Below are 17,069 nucleotides of genomic sequence, written 5' to 3'. Positions count from 1 at the left end.
CAGCTTGACGAAAACTTATGACAAGGCCTTAGCTGCAGACCTCCAGACTCAAAAGAAATTTATACGGAGCATGTGCCAAATAAAAAAAACTTTAATGCGCCTGCGCGAAATCCGAAAGCGCTCTGGTTAGGCGGTACAGATGGCTTCAAAATACCGGGCGTTGATATAATCACGTGATCGGAGCGGGTGCACGGGTATGGTGACATATTTCAGACAGAAAAAAACACATACACACATACATAAACAGTGAAATAATGTGAAAATAAATACATAAATAAATATTAACACAAAGAAATGTGAATACAAATAATTAAATGTGTCACGAAATATATGTTTGTCGATTATTCTTTATGTATTTATTCAATCATTTTTTTTATTTCAGTCACCGCAGGCAACATGAAAAGAGCTCTGACCTGAAAACTATCCCTTCCACTAATCGCTTGTTCTAGCGAGTCTCGTTTCTTGATTTGTGAATCGCCATCAGAGTGGCCGTAATCCTTCGGCCATCAAGTGACACATTTATAACAAGAGACACTTCACATGCAAACTTCTAATCATGAATTCTAAGTCTGTAAAATTAATGTTGCCGCTTCAAACAGCGAATTTATTTTCTTTGTAGTCGAATCCGCTGGGCGCGGTCACTACTTTGAGCATGCGCATGAACCACACAATTTACCAATCAAGCAAAGCGCATACACCCAATCCGGGAACAATTCACCAATCAAATAACTGTACTCATTAGAGCCCGCCCTCTCCTCCTTAAAGAGATAAAGAGACAACTTTTATTCCACATCGGATGCGGTGTCATTAAAATAAATAAATGAAGTATTAATAAGAAATACATTAATAAGTAACAAACATATAATGACACATTTAATTACTTATACTCACACTTCATGCTGTTATTATTTATTCATCGTCACATTTCAAGTTAATAATAATAATAATACATTTTATTTATATAGCGCCTTTCCCATGGACAATCACTGGTGTACACACACACACACCTTTATACAGTATATGACAGAACGCATGAATATACAAAGATGACAGGCTCAATTACTGGTTTGGGAGGGCGGTGGCTCTGGGACAGAAACTATCGAGGTGTCTGTTAGTTTTAGTTTGAGTTGACCTGAAGTGTTTACCTGAGGGAAGATTTTAGAATAAGTGATGAGCTGGGTGAGTTGAATCTGTGGTGGTCCTCTCGATGCAATTAGTGATACGAGATGTCTACAGATCTGCCATAGCAGGAAGAGCACAGCAAGTTATTTTCTCAGCAGACCTCACAACACGCCGTCATTTACTTATGGAGTGTGGCCATTGCTGAACCAAACCAGACAACAATAGAGAATCTGATGATGGCTTTGTAAAACTGAACTGGGATTGGCCTGGCAATATTTAATCTCTTTAGTTGTTGTGAGAAGTACTGAGCCTTCTTAGTGAAGTGGCATTTATCTCCCAGCTGTGAGTGTTTGGGATAGTTGTACCCAGACATTTGAAGGATTCCACCATATTGACTTCAAAAACATTAATATCTAGTGAGAGAAGCGGTAACTGCTGTTTGCAAAAATAATGGCTAACTCGGTACAACACCCTACTACTACAAACATACAATACACTGAAATGTGCCGCTACTACATGGAACTGAAGACCCAGTGGAAGAAACTGGCACACCTGGACTGTGACAGCTTTAAAATTACATCTTGCCTGAAGAAGGGGTCTGAGCTGCCTCGAAAGTTTGCATATTGTAATCTCTTTAGTTAACCAATAAAAGGTGTCAGGGACGTGCGGTCGGGGGAGACAAGTGAGGCAGAAAAGTCATCATGAAAAGAAAAAAATAATAATAATGATAAAATAAACGTGTCCACTGGTCTGTGCTATAAATTTGTTTTCTGTGTGATTCCAATAATTTTGATAATTTTAAAGTCAAAATCGCTGAATTGGGGCATTTTCTATTCGAATACAGGGGAGAAACACGAGGTGCGGCAGCGACGACCCTCACCTTCCCTCGGACATGCGCGCTCTGTTCACACACTGACGGGGTTGATGCGTGCGATTGGCGCGTGCCTGTCGCTGTCTATCTGTATGGTGCCAATATAAGGTTTGCAAACATGTTTATTATACACCCGGTCTGGCTAATACCTTTAATGAATGTGTGTAACATATTTTTTTTCCAGAATTCACTGTCTTAATCTTCTTTATTTATTTATCTGGTTTGTACAATGCTATATACTGTATACACTGCCGTTCTTTATTATATTCTGTAAGTGCCTTGAGCATGGGAAAGGCGCTATATAAATAAAATGTATTATTATTTATTATTATTTTGTCTTTCATATAGGACATAAAACCGCAGTGAAAAGGCACAAGGTGAGGCCGATAGTACCGTGTCGCCCTGAAGGGGGCGCATGTGAGCCCAACAGGTCCTCGTTGCGGTTGTTCTTCTAAGCAGAGGCGCCAATAAGTTAGCGATATTAGAAAGTCAAGGGCACTGCAGTGGTCCGTTTATTTTGAATTTTTGCTCCGACTGACTGCCAAAATGGAAGATTAAGACTTTTAAAACTAAAGGAAAATAAGGAGGACTTTTACAAGAAAGTGACGGAGATTTTCGTGGAGAAAGATTGTCGCATGGGCGTCATTTACAAAGAAAGGTAAGACCATAAACTTTGTCAGTTTTTTAAAAAATGAGATCAGACTACGAAAAAAAACAATCCAATATTTAAAAACTAAATTTTGACCTTGAATAAAATATTATTTTGTTTTTCTTGTTATCCTTTTGTTGAACAGTCTGTATTAAAATTGATTAAATCATCAGAATGAACAGCTTTTAAAAACAACTAAATTTTTCAATTAAGGTCAAAATTGAAATCCGCTTTTTTTTGTTCACCACTCTATACTTTCCTTTGTATTGAATGAGTGTGAATTGTGGAATTTCATCGGCAAATTTAGAACACATGGAGCGTGAGGAGCAAACGCGCGCTCCCTGCTCTCTTTCGCCGCTATAAACGTAACGTTCATCCATTCATTATCCAACCCGATATATCCTAACACAGGGTCACGGGGGTCTGCTGGAGCCAATCCCAGCCAACACAGGGCGCAAGGCAGGAAACAAATCCCAGGCAGGGCGTCAGCCCAACGCAGTGTAACGTTCTTTCTTAACCGAATATGCGCCTTACCCGTGTGTGTGTAAAGAATGCTGATGAGATATGAAATATAACCAGTAGTCAATGTGCATGCTGGCTGCCAATTGAATTGTGAATAAGCGACGCTTTTGGGTTCATAATACAGTGTTTGTAAATCTGACTCTGAAGGAGTCACCAGCCATTAACCTCACCGCACGTCACTGAAAGGTGTCATTTTGCTTGACTTCTCATTGCACCCATAATGGCTAACTCGGTACAACTCCCTTCTACAGTAGTTTTACTGGGAATACAAACCTCTTCATAGAAGCTGCTATAAGAAGTAACAGTGCCGGTCAGCTCATGAATGTTTTCACAAACATTCTTAAATACATCTCTGTATGTACAGGCCAAGCAATCTTGTAATCATGCAGCTGAGATCATAGATAAATATCAAAGAAAAAGGCCTCGATGTGGCCGTGAGCAGCGTGACGCTTCAGGTAAACACAACACTGACAATTAAGTTCGCCTTCTGACGACGGACTGATGTGCGGGAGGGTGGGACTTCAAGGCCACTCGGGCTCTTCGCTCCGCCCACTTCTGTTGCTGTTCTTTGAACTACGCGCCGTGAGGTGAGTTGGACAGGACAGGATGGAGAGATCCATCAAAGACCACATCGTTGACGCACTGGACAATCTCTTAGAAAAAGAACTGAAGCGGTTCCGTGACGAGATCTCCTCGCAAACCTTCTACGGGGTTAAGATTGCCAGGGGCAAAGTGGAACATGCAGACAGCATCGACCTGGCCAATTTGATCATCAGCAGCCACACCGAAGGCAAAGCCGTGGAAGTGACTGTCATGGTGTTGAGAAAGATTGGACAGAACCAGGAAGCGGCCGAGCTGGAGTGTAAGGCGGGTAAGTGGCTGCACACGCGGGTAGGCAGCTTACACGGGCACGCGTGTTACCGTAAAATACAATTAAACGTGTGCGCCTGCATGCTGCCTACCCGCGTGTTCTCGGTACAAAGTAATACAGAATAACACGAAGAACATGTTATGTGCAACGTCTTAAAAAGAAAGAAAAAAAACCAAAGAATCGCTTTTGGAGCTAACAAAAGCACAGACACGTTCAGTTTCGGTTTCGATTTTGGACTTCCTTGTACAGTATCTTGTCGAAAGAAGCCAAACGAGATTTGAGTCTGCAACAGCCGCTGTTCACTGAGTCGCTGTTTGAAATTATTTGGTGACTCAGATTGGAGCCTTCACTTTCTACCACCGCATACTTTGCTTTACTTTGATTTGTGCCCAAATTCTTCTGAACCCGCCGATCGATTTCCGTACTGATGGCCGGGGCAGAGCAACCCCCACTTCTCACACCTTCCGGGACAAATGTGAATCCGGCTCGGTATACAGGACACCGGAGCACACGGGCCACGACACGAGCTTTTAGGAGAGTGAACAGGAACCATTAGATCTTCAGTATACCGAATATGGTGACGTCCCGGCTCCTCGATGTGCCGTGTTGGATATTCCGGGTGAAAAGTGACTACCGTGTAGAATAACCAGTGTGAGAAATTCATGCGAAAGAAAAGTGACGAATATGGACACAGTATGCGATGATTAAAAAAACACGTTAGTTCAACGCAACATTTAATACTAAACGTGCACAAAATGTCCCAATTAACATGCATAACAATAATAAAAACGCGTATCAATGTCCATTTAGTGCGTGCTTATTGTTTGAGACCAGGGCTGCCACACAGATCGGGACAGCCACCTTTACGAGCGACCAAAAAAAAATGTTAAGAAACTAAGGAAGACAAAAATTATATACTTTAAATTTAATTATAATTATAGATAAACATGTATAGACTGAATATTTCCCATTGGGATTAATAAAGTATCATCTATCTATCTATCTATCTATCTATCTATCTATCTATCTATCTATCTATCTATCTATCTATCTAACATATCAGTATATGTAAATAATTACATATATAGTAGAGAACATATGTAAAATAATCACAGAATAACCACAATAGTATACCTACGAGTAGTAATGCAATATTTCAATGCATACTAAACTAACATAAATACGAACATACGGTAAACATTTCACTTGGTTTTGTTTATAACCTCACTTATCACTTCCTTATAATTCAAAATGTAGGTTTGGGTATGTTTGATATAACTTGCAACAAGTTGTATGTTACATATAATACGACCTGATATGTGTAAATAAAATGCAGATACGACCTACCTTATTAGTTGAAAAGTCTTTGTCAATATCACTTCACTTTCAAAGCGAATTACACACGATGAGCACAAGCAGCCATGATGAGCACGAGAAACGGGCCAGCACACGACGTACACAAACACACACAATTCAAACTCTCGGATTCAGCTGACAGTTACACATTTTATTCATAAAAGGTGGTACGCCAGGCGGTCTACAAAAATGTAGTGGGCCTCTTTAACTAGATATTCAATATAAAAATTCAATTAAGATTTTGCTTCCACATACAGTTTTTGTTCAATCGGAATTTTCAGAGGCAATGCGGGACTCGGGATTTGCCTGTTGAACTCGGGACAGTCCCACTCAAATCAGGACGTCTGGCAAACCTGTTTGAAACACAACATTTAAACTGCAGTTCTTAGCTAAGGAAAAATGTTTAGAAACAGTAAGAAACAAAAAGAAGAATTCTTCTCGATTAAACACGGAGGACACCAGAAAGGTGTTCAAATTTTAAAAATGGGCACCTGAACAGGTTAGGGCACAAGGCAGGAACCAGGGTGCCAACCCACCGCAGGACACACACACACCCACACACCAAGCACACACTAGGGCCAATTTAGAATCGCCAATGCACCTAACCTGCATGTCTTTGGACTGTGGGAGGAAACCCACACAGACACGGGGAGAACATGCAAACTCCACGCAGGGAGGACCCAGGAAGCGAACCCAGGTCTCCTTACTGGGAGGCAGCAGCGCTACCCACTGCGCCACCCAGTGTCAAATATACATTTTCAAAATTTAAAATAAAAAGGTAAATGAAGGAAATTAAAAAACCAAAAAAAAAAAAAAAATAAGTCAAGTACAAACTCAGAATATTTGTTAAATGAGAAATAAGAACAAAGGAGTATTAAAGCTGTAGACGCCCTCAGTCTCCATCACAGATCCTAGGCAGTCCAGCCCTGTTTGGACCGATTTCATCCTCAGTGCTATGCTTTACTTTTCCAGAATCCTAAACATTATAAAATGCTGTCATCAAGCTCATTATTACCGAAGTCAGGCTTCTCTACAAGCTCAAGACCAGCAACATAGGCGTCCCATCACAATGAACAATCCTTGGAGGAGGTGGGCTGTGATCAACAATGTTGTCCTCCCTGTCCTCGGCCTGTGGAGTGACACCAGAAAATGCTGTTCAGAATTATAATCATAAATGGGTCCTCCTTGTAGATCAAATATATTTTTTTAAATATTTGTTAACATCTCATCCTTATAGACAAACATTTCACTGCTTCAGCCAAACCTGCTGTTCCAAGATAGCCCGGTCACCATAATGGCTATCGTTGCTTAACACACACACAAATATTTCTTGTCAAGTTTTAACCAGCAGCAGTGACGGACCTTCATTTTTGGGGCCCTGAAGCTTGAAATGTTACGGCGGACCCTTCACACCCAACAACAAGGTTTGGGTCCCCACTGTTATCTTCTTCAATGGGATTGTTCCACAACAGATCTCCACAAAATGTTTCTTGACGTTTAACCACACCATCTCAGATTTTGATAAAAATTGTTGTGCTGGATTATCTTACACGTCAAAGTCACGGGTGTGAATAAAAACGTCCTGTGCCATGTACTTGCCGTGTTATGGTTGGGGGGATGAAAATTAAAGTTCCATCTGGGGCTCCTTCGGGATTCAGGCCCTGAAGTTTAAGATTCTTTAATTTCATGGGAAATCCACCCCTGACCAGTGGGACACCAAATCATTAATGAATTAAGTAAAATTAATTCAATTGACAACATCTATCAGCGTGCCTGTTCTCTTATTTACGTATCGCACTTGTTGTTAAGCAGCATAGTGGACATTGTTGCCTAAGCAGTGTGACGCATTTCTCCTTTTTAGACGCAAACACATAAAATGCAAAACATCCACTGTGGTCGTGTCCATTTGTATCCAGCAGAGGGCGCTAGCTCCCTTGTTGGAATGAGCTCTTTTTAAATTGCGACGTGTTACATAACCCGAAACTATCCATATTACTAAACGAGAATGGTAAACCGGATGGACGCAGGGACATGGGCCGTGGACGCAAAAGACGTAGTGCGCAGGCGCCACATAAAGCCCCCCTCCAAGCACTGGAAAATGAGAAATGATGCGCCGCGCCCATAGCACACAAAAAAAAGGAGTCGGACGCAGGCGCCACATAGCACACGAAACAGGACACACACAAAAAAGAGGATTCAGACCCACGACACACAAAGCACCCCTCCACTGACAGAAATAAGAAATGAGGCAACGCGACCCTAGCGCACAAAAACAAGGAGTCACACGCAAGTGCCACACAAAGCCCATGGCACACGAAATGAGACAGACTACGGATTTCACACACTAACATAAAGAAGACATGAGACACAAGGCACCCCTCCACTAACAGAAATATGAAATCAGGCAACGCGCCCATATCACACAAAAACGAGGAGTCAGACACACACCCCAAAGTTAAACGGGACAGACTACGGACTCCACACACGGTCACCCATCGAGCCCGAGATTGAGGCTCAAAAACGGAAGAGCGAACACTCGAGATCATACAAATACCCCACACATACGGACAACACAACATATTTGAATCAGATTATCCCCGCCTAACAGTGCTTTTATTAGGAGGAGATTTTAGACAGTGCTTAGCTGTTGTTCCACATGCCATTCGCTCAGCTATTGTTCAGTCCACCTTAATAGGTGAATCTCATTACAATGATGCACTATTAACCGTACAACCACAGACAAGGCTCCATATTAACGGTGAGTGCGATCCTCCTTATTACTTATCCATATTACTAACGATAAAGAACAAACAAGTCATGAATTCACGATCACGGGTACAAAACGATACGGCTCGAGTAATGGGACCACAAACATGAACCCGCATGAAAAAAAACAATACACGTCGGCGCCTACAACGCGCTTCTGAAACCGCTGAAGAAAAAATGTCTCGGCTCCAAAAACGCATGTCACTTCTTATTGAAAATACCGATCCCAATCACAGAAACATCGGTATCCACTATGAAAATGAACAGTAACAATGCACGTGACATCCGTCTTGCAAAACTGTTAATTATAGATGAATGTACAATGGCATCCAGTCACTTACTCAACACCATTGATAAACTTCTACAAACGTTGATGATTAATAATATTCCCTTTGGGGGGAAGGTACTTTTATTACGAGGAGATTTTAGACAGTGCTTAGCTATTGTTCCACATGCCATGCGCTCAGCTATTGTTCAGTCCACCTTAAAATACGCGGACGACGTCATACATAAACAACAACAGACCGGACTACAATACATATACAGGCACGACACCTGATTGGTAATAATACGAAGAAACGAACAGTCCGCATATTAACAGTGAGTGCGATCCTCCTTATTACTTATCCATATTACTAACGATAAAGAACAAACAAGTCATGATTTCACGATCACGGGTACAGAAGGAGACGGCTCGAGTAACGGGACCACAAACACGAACCCGCATCAAAAAAAACAATACACGTCGGCGCATGCAACGCGCTTCTGAAACCGCGGAAGAAAAAATGTTACGCAGACATTTGGCATTGCTTTCAAAAGATACAGTTGGTACAAAACATGCGATGTCCAGATCCAGAATATAACAATTGGTTATTACAACTGGGAGATGGGACACTCACCAATACAGATGGACTTCACCCAGATACTATTACAATTCCTCAGGCCTTTATCTGTGACGACTTAGTTACGGAGATATTTGGAACAGCACTCTCATTAGACCAAATGCCCCTTTTAACACAACGGACTATATTATATCCAAAAAATATTAATGTTGATCACATAAATAACCAAGTCATTGCATTACTTCCTGGAGAGGCACGGCTCTTTCTAAACTTTGACAAAGTTAACTCTGATGACAACAATGACCATCTTAATTTCATCCATCCATCCATCCATCCATTTTCCATCCCGCTGAATCCGAACACAGGGTCACGGGGGTCTGCTGGAGCCAATCCCAGCCAACACAGGGCACAAGGCAGGAACCAATCCCGGGCAGGGTGCCAACCCACCGCAGGACACACACAAACACACCCACACACCAAGCACACACTAGGGCCAATTTAGAATCGCCAATCCACCTAACCAGCCTTGACCTTTCAACTTCTGACCTAGAATTACCTTTTACACTTAAACGGCGACAGTTCCCCATTAAACCTGCATTTGCCATGACCATCAACAAATCACAAGGACAAGCCATGGACAAGGTTGGCATCTACCTCTCTGAACCCGTTTTTGAACATGGACAACTTTATGTGGCCTTCTCACGAGTTCGACGTTCATCTGACGTTAAAGTTAAGGTTATAAATGATCCATGCCAAGGAAAACTCATTCAAGGACAAGACACCATCTTTACTACTAATGTTATGTACAAAGAAATTTTCCGATAAATCTTTACACTGTGCCATGCAATTTATTCTTTACTTCCTATGTGCGTCATCTACACCTTCACACTATGCTATATCTCATACACACATCACGCTATTTATAATTACCCAACACCAGGGGTTGGCGATCAAAGCGAGCAGGGGGCAGAGCCCCCTAGTACAGATATAATACAATAATAATAATACAAAAAGGCGATACCCCTCCCTTAGTGATACAGCGGAAAGAAATCACATAGGAGAAATAACAGGTTTCTTTAATGGCGGTTTACAAGGCATAATTGATGAAGGAAGCCATGACAAGAACCCAGTTCAGGAGTGGGGGCCCGATGTGTAGAGTTTTCATCGCTGCGTTGGAAAGATTTTCTGCATCGGATGACGTTATCTCCCATCCATCCGTCGGCTTCAAAGGTGTGCCAGGCAATGCTGCAAGGCTTTATACTCTTTCTTCATGTGCAGCCCCCCACTTCGGTGAATCGTGCCATTCCAAACAAGGCAAAGAGAGGATACGGGTTCATGCCGAGTTTGACACACAGAAATAGTGCACGTTGCCCATTTCGCAGTCGTCCTTAACTTGTCTTGTCTTAAAATGCTTGCCTAGCAGTTCTTATATGGTGAACTCCATCCATCCATTCTCCAACCCGCTATATCCTAACTACAGGGTCATGGGGGTCTGCTGGAGCCAATCTCAGCCAACACAGGGTGCAAGGCAGGAAACAAACCCAGGGCAGAGCGCCAGCCCACCGCAGTATGGTGAACTCCTGTGTGCTAAATCTGGCACATTTGTGTTAGCTGTACATGTGAGTAGAAAGAAAAGTAGATTTATAAAATATTTTTGTACAGAGCAACAGTGACATATTTAACATATAAACGTATTACACCGTACGTCTGTCTGTCCACGTGAAGCAGCTCAGCTCTCATTGGACAGATTTCATTGACATTTGGCACATTTATTCTTCAGGGAGATTTGTCTGGAAAATTCCATTTTCATTGAGATACCTCGAATAGAGCGAGTTGAACACATTTTTGTGCGTCACACACATGGCCAGGATGTCACCGTCATGCCAGCAGCTCTGCCACGCTAGCACTCTTCTACTGTTAATGCTTGGTCACACCTTTGGTTTATTAATCATGAAGTTTAAAATTTTAATTATATTTTTATTTATTAATAACATGTTTTCTTCACAACATCATGACACATCTTTGTCTCCAGCTTTTTTTCATGGGCGCTGCTCTTTTCCTTGATGGCAGCGGCCATGCTGTTTGTGGCTACTAAGCCTTTTTCTAAACACGTTATGAGACACTGACGTGACGTGTATTTAAAATGGCGATATGCATCTTCTGCGGTGGGTTGGCACCCTGCCCGGGATTGGTTCCTGCCTTGTGCCCTGTGTTGGCTGGGATTGGCTCCAGCAGACCCCCGTGACCCTGTGTTTGGATTCAGCGGGTTGGTTAATGGATGGATGGATATGCATCTTACAGTGAAGTGACAGAGTAGAATCTTGTCCTGTAAAGCACAATTACAGATGGAGAGGGAGATGAAAGGGCTGAGAAAAGAGAAGTCTGGAACTGGCTGAGGTCAATTCCGGAAAGATCTAGCAATGTCAAGAACAAGAAGCAAAAATCAAAACAAATAAAACGCAAACATTAGCCTGGCTTGGAAACCAGAAGCCAATAGGAAAAATAAAATTGCAAACAGCTGTCCATGTAAAATTGATATAAATCTTTGGATGCCGCACTATCAGCATTTTCACATGTTGCACTGCACTCATCCGTGACCGGTGATCACCGTAATTAATATGGCTGCACGTGCATCGCAAAACAGACAAAAAAGCACAAATGATAAATGTCAGGACGTTTTTGAACCAATCAGCTGATTATTATTAGATGTAGTGCCTTTCGTAAGTCATCCTCACAAGGTGCTATAATACACACACACACAAGAATGTAAACTGAGATTTTTTTACATTTAAGGATGTTTTAGGTTTTGACAACCCAACCATCATTTTTGATCGCCGTTGTGTTTCAGTTAAATTTTTATTTAAGTCGCTCCTTTAAAAATCAACGAACACACTGGCATCTGTTTGCTCCGATTACAGTGAGAAGAGATGTTAAAAAGTAACACACATGAAAGCGTCGCCTGTTTGGATTAACTGGAATGTGTATTATTTGCAATAAAATGATAAAAGAGAAATTTGTAACACCGTCTTTGTCTTCCACAGGGAGAAATGCCCAAGGTGCTCAGTTTGGACAGCAAGTGCAGTCTTTCGAAGGTAAGGAAAGACCAGAAAATATCATTTTAAAGGAACCCAGGTGTCTACTTAGGGTGACCCTCCCCTATCAGCTGCTCATCTTATCTGAGATGGCAGTAGCAGAACTCAAACGTGGGGTTTCCAGATTACAGAACAGCCAGTGGAGATACAGGATTTTTCATGCAGCCCACTGGCTAGTTGGGCTGCCATCTGTGATAGCAACTTGCAGTCACTCCATTTTAGCCTTGTTCCACTCACCCATCCTCTGAACAAACCTGGCGCACTCTGACACTTAGTGAGCTTGCAATTCAAGACGTTCAGTGAGTCTAACTGGAGTTGAGACATCCTCAGGTCTCAGACACTTTCAGGGACACTCTGAGGGCCTTAAGCTGATTCTTCCATCTAGTGGCAAGTCTCTCTCACACACCAATGTTTGAAAGTGGTTTACTTTACACTTATGTTAAAGTCAGCTCATAACATCTCATGTTGATATACTCACCTTCTACTTATGGAGTAACCAAGGCCCTGAGAGCATCTGCCTCTCCGTCTGTATACATACATTTCTGCATAATGCCTGGGAAGAACAGACAGCAACAACGCTATGATGACATCACAAGCCAGACCTGTGCTCGAAAATGGGCAGCCTGGTCCCGAACTCAAGAGGCGGGCATTTGGCCTGCACTGGCTCAAAATATTTAAAGTAACGTTTTTACATATCTAGGTGTCTTTACAGAGAGTAAAAACTAAAAAAAAACGTGGCAGAAGAAAACCAAACAAGATTTCTTTAATATTTAAAATATTTATTATAAGGATTCAAAAACAATATGCAATGGAATATAATGACAGTTATCATTGCTGCAGCACATAAAGGACAAAGGTAGGACGACTCCAAAACTGAGACAGAAGCAGGCTGGTATCCTCACCAGCCTGCCCTGAAAAGACAAGCACTCCTTAGCTCCGACCTTATAGGCTGGCTTTGGTCTACACCGGGCCAAATGGGGCTTTAGCTTCAAAAATTCAAAATAGTCCTGAAAGTTCTAAAACAACAATAATGACAACTACTTCACAAAAGGGAGAACCGTAAAACTCTGGCTTGCAGACACAGGCCCAAGAAACTTAATAAAGTATTTTTTCACACGAATGTAGATAAATAGCAAAATATTCCAAAAGAGGCAAAAGGAATTGCTTACAAAGGAATCCAAAGCAAATGAGGCCACAAAACAAAATTGAGGAGAAGAAACCTAAGAAGCAGAGCAAAATAATTAACAAAAGTAGAATACAAAACTCACAGAACCACCAAAATCCACCAGAGGGCATTCAAGTGAACCGCACTGGACTTCAATTCCCAGCCTGCCTTTACAGGACTAGGGTGGTCCCTAAACTATAACAGACGGATGGCTTTGTCTGTCTCATGGGGATCTGCACAAGAAATACAAGGAACATGGGAGAATAGCAAGACACACACAGATACTAATAATAATCAAATAGAATACAAATAACAAGTAATACGTAATTAATAATAATAATAATGATAATTCTTTGCATTCATATAGCGCTTTTCTCACTACTCAAAGCGCTCAGCAATTGCAGGTTAAGGGCCCAACAGAGCAGAGTCTCTATTGGCATTTATGGGATTCGAACCGGCAACCTTCCAATTGCCAGTGCAGATCTCTAGCCTAAGAGCCACCACTCCGCCTATTAAACAAATTAAACAAATATTAAAAATACCAAACAATATTTACAGTACATAAACAAAAGTAACATAAACATCAAAAAGGCAGAAAAGACAATTGAGACATAAGCCAAACAAGGAAACCTGACAGACACATAAAAGGCAAACAAATCCAAAGACGAGACCCCATCGAGAGCACCATAACTCAACTACGGTGGGGTCAAAACCAGAGAATCCAAATCAAGAAAAGAGCACAAAGAAAAACGCAGGAGCGATTGTAATGCCTAAGCAACCAAGTTATCGCCAATTTCTCCTTAAAAATCACTAGAGGCAGTTCCCCAGCTGCAGCCTTAGGTGGCACCAACCTCTGGAACTCGACATAAAGGGAACAGGCCAGAAAGTAAAGACAGCTAATATATACAATACTAACATAATGAAAAATTATTAATACACAACACAGTATTCAATACATAGAATGAAGAAATTTAGACTCAGAAAGAATACTTACAGCAGGAGGTTGAAATGGGGTAAGCCAGGGGTGTCCAAAGTTTTTTCACTGGGGGCCACATACAGAGAAACATACGAAGGGCTGGGTCACCCACTAGACATGAGGCCTATTGCCTCACCTCCTGTGTATTAAGCAATCAAATATCGGTAAATTATGCTTCACAATTGAATATGCTTAAAGAAAAGAACAGCATCACAGCTCTCCATGAATGGTTTTTCATTTATTGCATTACAAAGTGCTCTCCTCACATGCAATCGAGTAAAAATCAAAAGCACAAGCTTTATCTGACACTTGATGTTTTAATTCGCCGCACAACTGCGTTTCTGGACAAGCGAACGTTTTTGAATTCCTGTATTTTCTCTGGGCACATTATTCCTGCAACTTTAGTGAGGCGCTGTTTTATGAAGTCACCATCTGAGAAAGGTTTCCCATGACAGGCAGTGAGTTGTGTTACCCCGTAACTGGCTAATGTGGCATGTTCTTGTGTTTTGTTAGCACGGAAAAAATCCTGTTGTTGAGCTAGCAGACTGGCTGCAATTTGCTTAAACTTTCTGTTCTCGCTCGGCACCGGTGTAGGTCGTGTAGGTCAGATGTTTGGTTTCATGGTGTCGACGCACATTATACTCTTTCATCACTGCAAATCAAATAGACACACTTGCTCTTGGCTTCTAGGAAGAAATATTAATTTTCCCCACCGTGTCTGAAGTTTTCTGCACTCACTTGTTATTGCGCATTTCTTTGGTACTGCCATTTTTGGTCACCCGTAGCAAAATTGCTCTTTGGTTGCGTTTGTTTGTGAAGACGCTGCCTTGATCAAGAAAGTAGCGCCACCTTGTGTTAAACCTAAGAAGTACAAGACAGTTCAGAACAAGTTTCGTGGGTTTCAAGTTTCATTATATTTTTAGAATTTACTGTGGGCCAATTAAAAATGGACCATGGGCCGCAGTTGGCCCGCGGGCAATAGTTTGGACACCCCTGGGGTAAGCGATCAGTATTATGTCATAAAGTGGTGGATTGATTAATAAAGTGCTGTCCAGACTGGGAGTTTCGAGTTCATATGACATTTTCCATTGGGAAACTTGAATTTCCCATTACAGGTTTATAGTGTGGCCGGTCCCAAAGGCACTAGCGACAACTGCCTGGGACACATCCAATAATATCAAGAAGGTCCTCATTATGGGACACGGGAAAAGGGTGGTGGAATACTTGGGCATTGCTTGATGTCAAACTCTTAAAAGTCGATTTATGCTTCTGTGTTGAGCCAACGTGTGTAGTCTACGCTGTTGAATACTTCTGTGTCGTGTGGTGCGGCAGTCACACGCCTGAACGATAGTTGTTGGTTATTTGTAGCACACAAGAAAAGCAAATGATCCATTAAGAATTATGCAGTGTTTGTCCTACAGGATCACCGCTCCTTTTGCTGTACATTTTCGTCTGCGAATCTATTTGTCCCTCACAGTTTTCCACTATTTCATACATTTGTCAACTCTGAAATGGAAGACAAACAGAAAACGTGTTTGTAGTTGCCAAACTCGACGATCAGAAACATAGGGGTCTGTGTAGGGTTTGCTTCAATTTAACACAAAGTCAAATTTCTGTGGAGATGAGCATCAGGCGAGACCATAGCTGCACAGTAGGCTATTTGGGCAAAGGTAAAGGCTTGACGCAGAAGTATAAACCAAGCTTTCTTATATAACAAGATGTAGTCAAGTACCTCGGTACAGTAGATGGTGGTATCCACTTACTACGGCAATGAATAAATAAAAATATCATTACAATGAATGTGTGTGTTTACTGTGCTTACATATATGACATAATTAACCAATAAGGTAAAAAGACAGAGACTGTACACGTGCAATGTCGTAGTCTCCTTATATGGCAAGGGGCTGATATCTGACTCCGCCCACACCCCAACCCCACCCCTAAGCCCAACCCCATTCCATTGGATTGAATGTGCTCCCATAATCTTTATATTATAGCGGACATCCACCCAAATATACTGTACAGTATACACACATTAAATAAAACAACAGAGAGTCCCAAAGAATATGTTTTCATGTTTTCATACCAACCAATGCATCAAGACTTAGAAATTTTATATTTATTAACCAGTTGTCTTTTTTATTTTTCTTTTATTTGCCAGGCCCTGCAAATTTTTTGGAGAAGCACCGAGAGGCACTGATCCAAAGGGTTACAATGGTGCCACCCATTTTGGACAGCCTGCTCTCTAAGAAGTTGATTGATAATGAGTGCTACGATGAGGTCTTGTCTGAACCCACAAACCAGAGAAAAATGAGGCGGCTCTATGCGATGGTCAGTGCCTGGGGGACCAAGGAGAAACTGGAGTTCTTCAATACTCTGAAAGAAAAGCAGCCCTACCTGATTGAAGACCTGATGGGAAAATAAGTCCCATGCAAGCCCCTTTCTCCTCAACTGTTTATTGTAATGCAGTCAAAGGATGTGACATCATCAGAGTTTCGAACAGGTGACCCGTTATGACACTCAGCTGAGCAAATTTCCAGTATCCTTACAGGGAACTGCTGGTTTTCACTCTTCATTCCAGACTGTTGCACTGGTACAATGCAAGACCACTCATTCTATTATGAGATTACTTCCTCTAAAATGTCATGAAGCTGGACACCGTGGACCACCTACATTACAAACTGCATGGACAGACTGCACTGACAGAGGGCAGTCGCAGGGAGCAAAATGTATCCTCTGCTTTTTATTTCTTCATATAAATTAATTGAGGGCTGAGTAAAATGTATTCGATGTCATTTTTAAATAGACACAATAAAAACCAGTAGCTTGTGGTTTTA

General features: G+C 41.7%; 1 protein-coding gene across 1 annotated transcript; it reads left to right on the top strand.

Annotated features, from left to right (window-relative positions):
• The first annotated feature begins 3,704 nt into the window (after positions 1-3,704).
• LOC114667876 (apoptosis-associated speck-like protein containing a CARD) lies at positions 3,705-17,069 on the top strand. Its single transcript, XM_028823385.2, has 3 exons — positions 3,705-4,035; positions 12,041-12,091; positions 16,394-17,069. The coding sequence occupies exons 1-3, from the start codon at positions 3,771-3,773 to the stop codon at positions 16,654-16,656; spliced, it is 579 nt and encodes a 192-aa protein (XP_028679218.1). The 5' UTR covers positions 3,705-3,770; the 3' UTR covers positions 16,657-17,069.

This window comes from Erpetoichthys calabaricus, chromosome 17 (assembly GCF_900747795.2).
Source record: "Erpetoichthys calabaricus chromosome 17, fErpCal1.3, whole genome shotgun sequence".
In the NCBI taxonomy this organism is placed as follows: Eukaryota; Metazoa; Chordata; class Cladistia; order Polypteriformes; family Polypteridae; genus Erpetoichthys; species Erpetoichthys calabaricus.
This window is presented reverse-complemented; position numbering and strand designations above follow the sequence as displayed.